General features: G+C 40.9%; 1 protein-coding gene across 9 annotated transcripts in view; it reads left to right on the top strand.

The window, feature by feature from the left end:
* LOC116841705 (glutamate receptor ionotropic, NMDA 2B) overlaps positions 1-10,870 on the top strand; it is a 279,833-nt gene extending 268,963 nt beyond the window's left edge. For 5 of the 9 annotated variants that reach the window (XM_032809990.1, XM_032809995.1, XM_032809989.1 and 2 more), the window contains 2 exons: positions 1,362-1,466; positions 2,722-10,870. In XM_032809990.1, coding sequence (XP_032665881.1) covers positions 1,362-1,466; positions 2,722-2,779 — 163 coding nt within the window. In that variant the 3' untranslated portion in view covers positions 2,780-10,870. The remainder of the gene's footprint in view (positions 1-1,361; positions 1,467-2,721) is intronic. The other 4 variants (XM_032809987.1, XM_032809991.1, XM_032809988.1 and 1 more) reach the window with 1 other exon arrangement.
* The last annotated feature ends 442 nt before the right edge of the window (positions 10,871-11,312 follow it).

Consider the following 11,312-nt stretch of genomic DNA (forward strand, 5'->3'; position numbering starts at 1 on the left):
TATTATATTAAATTAAATTTAAAAAATTGATAAATACACGTTATAGTATCAAATATTAATTCGGTATTTAAGTTAGGATATTTAATAATCTAGACATTTTTAATATTAGCTGGACAGCTGGACATTAACGTGGTAAAATCTGAACGTCTAGCAACCCTAACGCTATGTACTCGCTATAACTCTGTCTGCCTCTATCTGCTGCTTTTCTCTTTTCCTTTCAACCGTCTAGGAAGCATCGCGTCGCAGCACGTGCTGCTGATGTATCTGTAGGGAAGCCATAGCAGAGAGCTCTTTCGTTACTCGAAAACACGAGGAACATCAGGATACGTTTGCATAGTTGTTACACCGTTTACACCACATGGAATCACTCACATTTAATGACAGATACAGCAACGTTCCTACGTCACTGCGATCGATCTCACAGGTTGTAGAGGAAGATCGTTCCAGCGATCACACGAATCAGCGCGATCCCGCGAGGCTCTGTTGTTTCGTAAAGTCGCGCGACTTCCGTTCCCCGCGCGGCCACTCTTTTTTGATAATCGGGAGAGAGAGAGAGAGAGAGAGAGAGAGAATATGATGGAAGAAGAGACAAAGAGAAAAAGAGAGAGAAAGAGAGGGAGAGAGACAAAAACAAAGAAAAAGAGAAGGAGAAAGAGAAAGAGAGAGGGCGAAAGACACCGAGCGTCATGCGGATCGACGACGACGACGCGGCAGACCTCGCTTAGAGAAATCAATAGGTAGAATTACAGGGACAGTAGAGACTTATAGCTGCTTCGCTTCAGTAGATCAGTAGTAGATCACGTATCTGCATACGTATATAACGCATCAAGTATATACATATATATATATATATTTATACTATATTTATATATCTCTCGCTAACATACTTTCTTGCGTTCGTTACTTATCACGGACTTTTTTATTTTAATGTGCCCGAGAGCATGCAGCATGCGAGGGGAGTACACGAGAGAGAATCGCTCTCAGGTGACCGACACCGCCGTCGGTGCCCTGCGAGTTGCACATTATAGGTAATTACCTGCTGCGGTGGCTTGTGGCGATTGATCGATTAATTACCTATAATGCCTGCGAGATGACGGTGACACGCGAGGACACGCGGAGAGAAAATTAATTCAGGGTTGTGGCAATATATCGAGAAAGGGCCGTGACGAGGACGATGGAGGACGAAGACGGAGGAGCATGAACGAGTTTTTAACTTTATACATATCTATATATATACGTATATATACACGTGAATATATATGTGTGTATATATGGATATATATGGATATACACTCGTGTAGACGACTCTCGCGTCGTCACACTCCACGGCGAAGACATAATCCCCGATCGTTTATATTCAGGTACATCGAGGCCGTCGAGGTCGCCCGTCCGAGAGACATGAGCAGGAACCATGTGGTCAGCACGGAGTACTTGCCCGATAGGTTCTTGCCCACGGAGATTTACAGGTGAGAACGATGAGGGATTAAACCGGGGGGATTGGCACGAAGCGTCGTCCGCTTAAACGCGCTTTGATCCACTAGCGCGTTGCAAAACGCAAGACGCCCTTAGGCGTCCAGTAAAATCTCATGGAGAAATGAGAACTTCCTCTCATCTATATCTCTCTCTGTATCTGGTTATATTATTGTAAGTTCGCTCAGCGTGTCGGTTATATTGCAACGATGCAACGCTAATCTTAATAAATAACGCGAAACGCAATATCCCGCTCAGTGTGTTCAAGCTCAATGTGCACGTGCTTTCGCAGTTAAACGCGATACAATTCTCTAAATGCTGGGAACACGGCGAGATTCTTACTTATCCAGTAATGAAGTAATTTCTTGTATTACGTTAACGTGGGAAATTACGGACATGAAGATCTCGCTTTCCTCATTCTTCCAGTTATTTCATTCTCAATTATATTATTTCATTCTCAATTAAATATTCTTATAACCTTTGAGTTTGATTTATACTCTTACAATTTCTTGTAATTTATCAGAGTTAGTATATATTTACTCCTCTCTGGCAGTTTCTTCATCTTATCTTGTCATACACAGAGAGAATGTATTATAATTTCTTTTTCGTATAAACAATTTTTACATAATTTTTATTTATATTTATGAAGCAAATGTATCGAATAATTACATTTACATCATACAATAATCTCTGTTACATTGATGCGGCAACAAATTTACGAAATGTTCCATTCAGATATATTGCATTTTATATGATACATTATTTTGAGTAGATTTCAATCATTCTTTTCTCTGATTCTCGTATTTCTATTTCATCACATATGATCCTCATATGGATTCTCATATAGAACTCATAAGAGTTGCAACTCTCGCAAAACGAGTAATAAAGTTACTGCCAACTTTTTCTGCATCTGTTTATCTAAGTAATTCCTAAAATATAAGCAGTTCCAGATAGACTCTCATGATTATCACAACGTAAGATAATCAATGAAAACTTTACAATTGTTTCAAAAATCCACTAGCCAAGTTGCTGCCGAATTTACATACACGTATATCCATCTGGGACAGATGAAATAAAAGAATGGTCAACTATTGCAGAATGTCAATCTGTTTCTCGGTTACGAAATTCTACAGTAATTTACACTATAAAATTCTCCCCATATATTATCCCCGATCGTTCTGAAACATCATTGTTTGAGAAAATAATCGCGGAATGCGCTTTCAAGAATAAAGCCCCAACTGTCTTCCGCAGGATCCCGGACAACAACACAGCCAGGACGGAAATCGCCGAGATCGAGACAGTTCTGTGATCGTAAAAGGATCGGCTTCGTAAGTCGTCCGGCCGCGCAGCACCGGAAACGCAGGCACGGAAGTGGACGGACTGGTGGGCCCCCGTAGTCCCCGAAGTGAACGGCGCGATCTAAGAGTCGCGTCGCGCTCTTGTCTAAAACAACGAGCCTCTCCCACACCACACATCGAGCCCTCGTCCGGTCGAAGACGCTGGATCATCCCCCGACGTCGATCCTGCGGAGTGTTTCCGCACGCACGCTGAGGAACCAGCGGGGATGTAGGAGGAGGAACGTGCCTAACGACGGGTCGAGGGTCGAGCAGACGACCAAGAAGCCACACGACTCGAGGAGCAGCGTGACACGAGAAAGTGCACTTGTTGTTGACATTTGCGTTACGTTCCCGAGAACGTCGCGTCCTCCTTCTCTACCGGAAGGTGTACCGGAAAGGACGCACGCGTTCGCACGTTCACTCGTTCGCTCGCTCGCGTGGTGACTATGAACGCTGCGAGGGAACGTCGTAGACGTCGCGAAAGCCCCGGATGGATCTCATGATGTTCGGAGGAACATCCGAAGATCAAGTCACCGGACTTCGGTGTTCGGATGAGATTTGGTAGAGAAACGAGAGATTTATAAAGAAGGAAAAAATGGGAAATATATAACGAGACGACAGAGTCGTCGTGCCGCGCGCTCGCGTAATTGTGTGCACGTGCAAAGATTCTCTTCGAAATTTCAACTTGTGCCTAAAATCGCCTGGACGCGACCCGCGATCACGGATCTGCGCGCCCGGATAATCGATCGGAGCCGCTGTGAGAGCGTTGGAGTACGGTCGACGTAGCAAACGATCGCTGGTGACAAGCCTAGAATTGTTTTTAGGAACACTCTCTCAAGATAAAATTCAGCATTTCTTTCAGATGAAACAAAAGAATATTCAGGGATATCTTTGAAAACCCGAAATCGTTTTGGGAATATTTTCAGAGAGAGAACTCGTGTTTCACGAGTTGATTTTCCTTTTGTTAAATTTCTTGGGATATTCGTGGAATATTCGTTAATAACCGGGAAACGATAATTTACAAAGAAGATTTCTTAATAAATATGTTTCCTCTTTCAGTTGAATCCTCTTTGTGCTCTTCGCGTTCTTATCGTGCTATTTCAAGTCTGAATCGTTTAAACTATCTTCCTACATTGTCATTTTATTCGCTCAAAGGAATTGTCAGAGTGTGAGAGGAATAATTGGCAGGGATTCAATGAAATGTTACGCGATGGAACCAAGATAACTCGCGATAGGTAAAGGCACACATTTATTCAGGCACCAACAATGCAATAGATAGTTATGAAATTCCTAAATCTTTTAAGAAGAACGCGCGCGATCCACTTTGTACGAACTCGTGCCAATTTCCAAACAAGTGTCGTACACAGCGATTACACGTCGACGCGGCGATGCGATCGACGTGTAACGGGAGAACTCGAGAACTGAGAAATTTAATCGATATCTTGGTGGAAAATGTCAATGTGTACCATACGAGATAACTAAACATGATACTTAAACGTGTATGTCGGATAAAGGATTAGAGTGTAAATGAAGTCCGCTATATAACAACAAAAATATAGTACGAGACCTATACATATATACATATATATATTTAATATTGTCAACAATGAAATATTCTAAAGAAGAAACCTAATTTGAGGACGTAATATGCTCAAACAAAAAGTACTATACAAATACGAGATAAAATCGAGCCACAAAATGCGCGTGCGTGTCGCGGAGTGTCAGGACTCGTTATTTGAGATCGAAAGAGGGAAGAAGTAAACGGGGAGGAAACCAATCTGCGCGAATGTAGCGTACCGACGTGGCGGCAGCGAATCAAAAAGATCACAAACGAAGAATTGGTGAAAAAGAGAGAAAACAAAACAAGTATATGAAAATATTTTATATCTACACTATTACATATAACGGTGCCTGAAACTGCGATTTATATCGAGTGTGCAGGAAAGCGCGATCAATCGACAACACTTATTATTCATGTATGTTCCTCAGATATTTTGAGAACCTCTATATAGATTTTTGTAGATCGCGTGAATGTTTAATATATCGTTGGGAGATGGCAGAATATTGTTGCTATTCTCGACACGACGTCCTGGCAATCCGCATCCGGATGACGAGATTAACTCGAGATCAACGTACGAGAGCCCTCGAGCGAAGTCGAGTTTCTTGCGCGCATCGGAATCGAGAGTTAGTGTTAAGATTTTAAGACTTATGTCGCTGTACATAATCGCATTGGTCCGTATGAGCTGTAATGTGCACTGCAGGCCACAGTGTTCCTTTTCGACAAATTAGATTACAAAATGTGAAATAATCGGTCGCAACGCGTTACGCAAGATGAACCCCAAAATTATGATGATGCGTAGAGAGCACTCGGAAGAAGCGTGAATCGTCAAGAACTGTCAAGAGACCTATTTTTTTGTTTGATTTAATTTAATTAAGAAATCCCGACGAATACGTGGGTCGTTGGAGAAGTTCGCGGCCTAATCAGAGATGGCGCAAAATAGCTGAATCTTCATTACCATATTTCACACGCTTCCTTTATTAGGTTAATAACCTAATAAACCTTGGAAACACAGGAACTTCAAAATTCGTATTCTAACCAAATATTCATATCATATGTCTAGAATGACAAGAGAGAGATTGTTTCTTTCGAAATTAATTTTTTCTATTTTCCTATTTTTCAAGAATAAACACGTAAACTGAAGTGAATAGTAACACGAAAAACCGGTAGAATGTCTCACTATGCCATGCAATGTCATTATGCCTGAAGCTATGATTCGGTTCTAATAGGTGATTCACGATAAAACCACTCCAAGAAGTTAAATAGTGTGTTAAATAGTGTGATTTAAAACTACAAGAAACGTGTAAAAAGATCTTCAGCCAAATTATCCGGTTTAAAAATAACACACTTGCATCTGCAGTGTAATCACCACTGGTCGCATAGAAAACCAGGCTTTTCCAAAGTATCAGTGACTAAGGGCGATCAATGGTGTTTCACCCTACTCAACTTCTTACAAAAGTTTCACAGAAATATCGAGCGCGCAATGGCAAAATAAAAATTCCTCAATGACGACTCACGCACTTCCCGAGCGCTCCACACACCATTATGCATTTTCACTATGATATAAATAGTTTACGTTGATCGTACACGATTGATTGTAAATTCCAATGTATATTTTCGCAATGAGACTTATGACCGCGCGCGAAAATTTTGTTGAATTTGTTCCGCGTTTGTTAAACACCGCTTCCACAAAGCCGTGCTTTTCGGGCTTGCACTGCATGTCAAGTTGTCCAACCGAGAGAAAAGAAACAGTGGAGAAGGAACGAATGTCGGAGCGTGCTTCGAGACGGCATCTACGTCGAGGATGCGTCGAGACGCTCGCAACGAATTCCTTCAGCGTCCCATCCGCTCTTGTAGAGTCACTAATTATCCGTTCTCAATTATTGTGCGAAGTATATGTGTGGGATGGACCGAGACGCGAGTCCCCGCGTCCTCCACCTTCAGAGAATTTTAAGAAAAAATACGTTGCTATCGGGAAACATGTTGTTACTGTTGTTGTTAAAGATAAAAGGAAGTGTGTTACGTTTGTTAAGTCGAGAGTGCGAGATAATTGTCCCCAGTGAGAGAGAGAAATCCGCACGGTGTATTCGAGTGCGTCACGATAATAATGGAGCCGGCAGGGTCGCTCGAGTCTACACGTGCTCGGACATTCGCGTGAATTGACGACAGACGTTCCGCACGGTGTATTCGCGATCGCGCGTGCGAGATAAAACGTCCAAACTGAATACCCTCCTCTCGATAAAAAGATTACTTTTCCCCTTTCCCTTCGACATTATCGGAGCTTGGAACATTTCGAGCCTTTGCACTCCAGTAATTTACCATTCCTCCGCTTGCTCGATCTCCGACGCAAATCTCGCAACGCGCGTGTAATCGTAATTTATATAACGATCCTATATGATAATCTGTGTAACAACCTTGATGTCATAACTCCGTGTTATAACGTCCTCGAGTCTCCGCAAGTGCTGAAAATTCTACTTGCATGAACATTGACAATTCTGTATCTTTCCAAAATTCTCTCCCTTCCCCTCCCCCCCTCTCTCTCTCTCTCTCTCTCTCTCTCTCTCTCTCTATTTATCTATCTATTTTTCTTTTTGAAAATGAGCGATGGCACTCAGAGAAACGGCACTGAAGTCATTTGAATCGCAACTGAGCGCTCCGTAACTGCGCCACTACTACTGCCAGCTCCAGTCTGTTGCATCACGTGTAATTCTAATTAAGTTTCTAACAAAGTAAAACATTCCTGTATACCATGCACCTTGTGAATGCAAAGCGTAGGGCGTTCGTTCTTACGTCGGGAGTTCTCACGGTGAGTGCGAGCGTGCGGAACGGATTCGATCCTCTTGCGAATAGAAAGTCCAAATGGAATATGCGACGAAACGCGCGACGACGAGGCTCTGAAAGAGCCTCTGAAGCTTTCATCATCGTAGAAGCGCGCATTCGTATGCGATGACGTCGCATACTCGCGAGCACTCTTCGCACACGCTGGGCTCTCTCTTTCTCTCTCTCTCCTTTGCCTTTATAGAGCGAAATCGTCTCAGCCGCCAATAAATCACTAGACACGTGTGCTCGCGAATCCCGATTATGTTGATTCACTCACTCGAGCGACCGCGCTCTTTTCTTCCCCGTATTTTTCATTCTCTCCTTTGTCATGAACGTGTGCGCACCGTCATCCAACTGCGACCTGACTGTGGTGTCGCTGAAACGCGCAAACTCTTTTCTTCGTAAAGCTGAAGCTTCCTAAATCAGTGTCTGGATATCAATCGTTGCGAATTTCATTTCGCTATAAATATTCGACAAATCAATCATCAAAATTGATTATGTAATCACGAGTAATTTCATTGATTGATAAAATCAATTATTAATTATATAGAATAAAGAAAATTTGGTCAGATTAACCAGTTTCTGGTGAAATATGACGATTCAGAAATTCCGATTCAAGTTCTCGGAATTCAGTCTAAATTATCAAGATTTCTGGCTGCTTTCAACAGAACTCTGGTAATTTCATCCGACCAGACTTTCCGTGCAGTGTATAATCAATCACTGAAAAATTAATATTTTTGTCCTTAGAAAAATCCTCTAAAATAGGCATTAAGTATAAAATATTCTAAATATAAGATTTATTTATTTTTTATTTTTTTTTTTGAGAAACTCTTATCTCTTTTTGTGTAGAGAATTTTCTCTCAAAACAAAAGGAATAAATCTTATGTTTAGAATATTTATATTTATTTACTGGTGTCTATTTTAGAGGTTTTTTTAAGAACAAAAATTTTTCAGTGATTACATCAAAGTTTGATCAATAATTAATTTTATCAATGAAATAATTTAGAACAAGTCTCAAGTAACGACTACTAATCTGGACGTAAAAGTCGGTGTCAACGCGTACAATCGCACAAACAATGTGCGCACGATGGAAGTCGAAATTTTACGTAGGAATTGTAAAGTATCGCATGTTCTTTGTCGCCCCTTTGAGTACGAATCCGGAGATCGGAGTGTAATCACATCGAGAGCGTAATTCATTGGCGAAACGCGCGCATCACGGTCGATCGATTCATTTCATATGTGAGTATGTTCTGTATGTATACCGCGGGTCTCTCTTGTGTCGAGTGTGATGTTGATGAAGCAGTTCAGGTGCCGTCACCGATTACACTGCCTAACTTCGAACTGGTCCTTATGTCGACGGCGAGGCAGCGCGAGCCAATGAAATCGACTACGGGTTCGGACTACTAATCGATGTATTGCGTTATCGGCTGTCAAATCTCCTATCGCTCCCCCTCAGTTTCATAGGTCATTATCGAGAAATGTTAACGTAATGAACAACGACGGGTTTTGCGCGAAAGTAGCACAAGTTCATGTTTTTCGCGACTTGTCGACTTGCGTCGCTTTGATTCGAAGCGTACACGGAGAGAATTTAATAGCAAACATTATTATAAAATTTTATACCCTAATAAATCTATTACTAATAATCTATTACTTATACTAAATAATAGATCAGCACTTTGCAGTAATTGATTATTCTTTTCATCTCATATGTGTTATTTAAATTAACAATTGTGCGTTCCATTAAAGCATCGTTATTAAAAAATGTGCTATTATACGCAGAAAAAGAATATTGTTGAATTAAGCAAATTCTTGATAAGATATGTATGGATCCGAAATTCCAGAAGTTTAGTTAGCAGAATTCTGTTCAAGTTAACAAGATCTCTGATTAACTTGAACAGAGTTCTGGTAACATCGACCTGAATTTTCTGATTCGTTCATATTTCACCAAAAATTGTCTTATTCAACCAAACTTTTTTTATCCATACATATTGCCAAAAAAAATGTACTATGTTCCTTAACAAAACAGACTTGTCAGTCTACTCCTGCATTATTAGAAAAAAAGTACAGTAAAATTGAAAGGAATTCATATAAAATGTAAACTATAATATTCTCTGCGTGTAAGATTAGGTTGGATTGCATTAGCGAGAGTAACTAACCACTGACGACAACATATGGTGAAAATTGCAATGTTATTCGATGATTCCTGAGAAGATGAATTGTCTGTCAATTGTAATTACGTTATTCACGAAATCGATTAATTTGCTGCCACGTTGAGCGGTTTCTAAAGCACGTTCCACCATTGTCCAAGGTTACTTCCACTGCAACTTCAGCTCGCTTCACGCACTTTAGCGCGCATGATCGCACATTGTGTAGTTTCAAGAACATCGTGCAAATCTTCGAAATTGCTGAGTATCTTACCACGTCTGATTGATGTGGTCGAAACTAATTGGGAATCAATAACCGTTTCAATTTGCGAGTCGCGAGTTACCGCAAAAGTCGACCGCGAGCATAGACGACGAGACCGAAGACCGGTAGCAGAGTTCAAAATACGTTATCGACAACGATTCGTCAGTCAAAGAGAGAGAGAAAGAGAGGGGGAGAGAGAAAGAGAGAGAAATCTGCGAAGTCACGTAAAAAATGACACTGTGCGCACACACGAAATAGCGGCCTTAATAATTTCAAGTATTGTATAGTCGCTATGAACTCTCTCCACATGTACTTGTATTTATAAACTATTAGAGTACGCTGAGCCGAAACGAACGTAGACGACGATCGACCTTTTTACCTTCTTAGGTTCTTTCGACTTTACGATGCCGTCGAGAACTCGGAGTCCCTCGCCTTTCAAACTTTCTGCCGCTAGCCGAAGCTCTTTCGATCACGATCCACCACGGTGGTCGGTTCAAGCGGGGTACAATAACAACAAGACGTGACCTCCTGTTTGCCGTTTGGAACGAACAAAGAATTGTTTTACTCTCAGACGCGGAAACAGAGACGAGGAAGACTTTAAACGCGATAACTTTCGAATCATACCATATCAGTCGTTCCGATTAATTAATCGTTCGGTCGGAAACCTTACAATATCGTTACGAATGTCGAGTTATGCGCAAAAAGAGAACGACGAGAAAACGCGCCGTTCCTTCTCGCAAAGAGATCAATTTTAATCTTGTATCAAACTGCCTACGCGAACAATACATGTACACACTCGGAATACGGATTGTGTAGAGGAGTCATCATATGTGCGTGTATATGTCGGGAAAGAGACACGTTTTACGTTCCATTTTGCTTTTCGCACGTGAGACCATCATAAACTTACGTTGCATTGCGCGAGGATCGATACAACGAATAAAGGAACGCCACTTTCTAGCGACACGCGATCGACATGTTACTTCATCGCGGAGTTGCAATCGAGTTACACGCGGACGGCCAAAGAATTCGCCATCTCAATTCCTTATAATTGTCAATCCGATAACAATTGTTCGTAGAGTCTTGCACTGAGAAAAAATGTTTGGTATTTGTAAATATGATCATATGATGAAATAATTATTATAAATTACGATCAAAACAATCATTCTTTAGTCAATTATATTATAATTTTAGTGATAATTACTTTACATGCGTTACTACTACTATTATTACTATTATTATCTTTGTGTTGGAACAACCAAAAAATATAATTTACGTCCAATTTGACTAACTATATTTTTTAGTTATTTCTAACACGAAGATAGTAGTAGTAACACGCATATAACATTATTATCACCTACAATTATAGTATTATTTTACAATTATAGTTAATTGTAAAAAATAATTGTCTTCACCATAATTTATAGTAATTATTTCTCTATATGATTATAGTTACAAATACCATTTTTCTCTCAGTGCGATCACACAATTCTCGCGATCAAATTGTATCACGCGGATACTCGCCGAGATCTTTCTTCACCTGAAGTTACACGCGCGTCGTAGAAGATATCACGACTCCAAAACGCCGTAATTCTATTATACATCCCCAAGGAGTCTGCGCGAATCAGTGCAGGATTCAATGACCTCGAATCACTCACCCGCCGATCGCTGCATCGAAACGGTTGCGGCTACGCCCTCGGAGCGCATTGTCGTAGAGAGAAATG

The sequence above is a fragment of the Odontomachus brunneus genome, unplaced genomic scaffold, assembly GCF_010583005.1.
Source record: "Odontomachus brunneus isolate Ranch 3 - 2012 unplaced genomic scaffold, Obru_v1 Obru_scaffold_017, whole genome shotgun sequence".
Lineage (NCBI taxonomy): Eukaryota > Metazoa > Arthropoda > Insecta > Hymenoptera > Formicidae > Odontomachus > Odontomachus brunneus.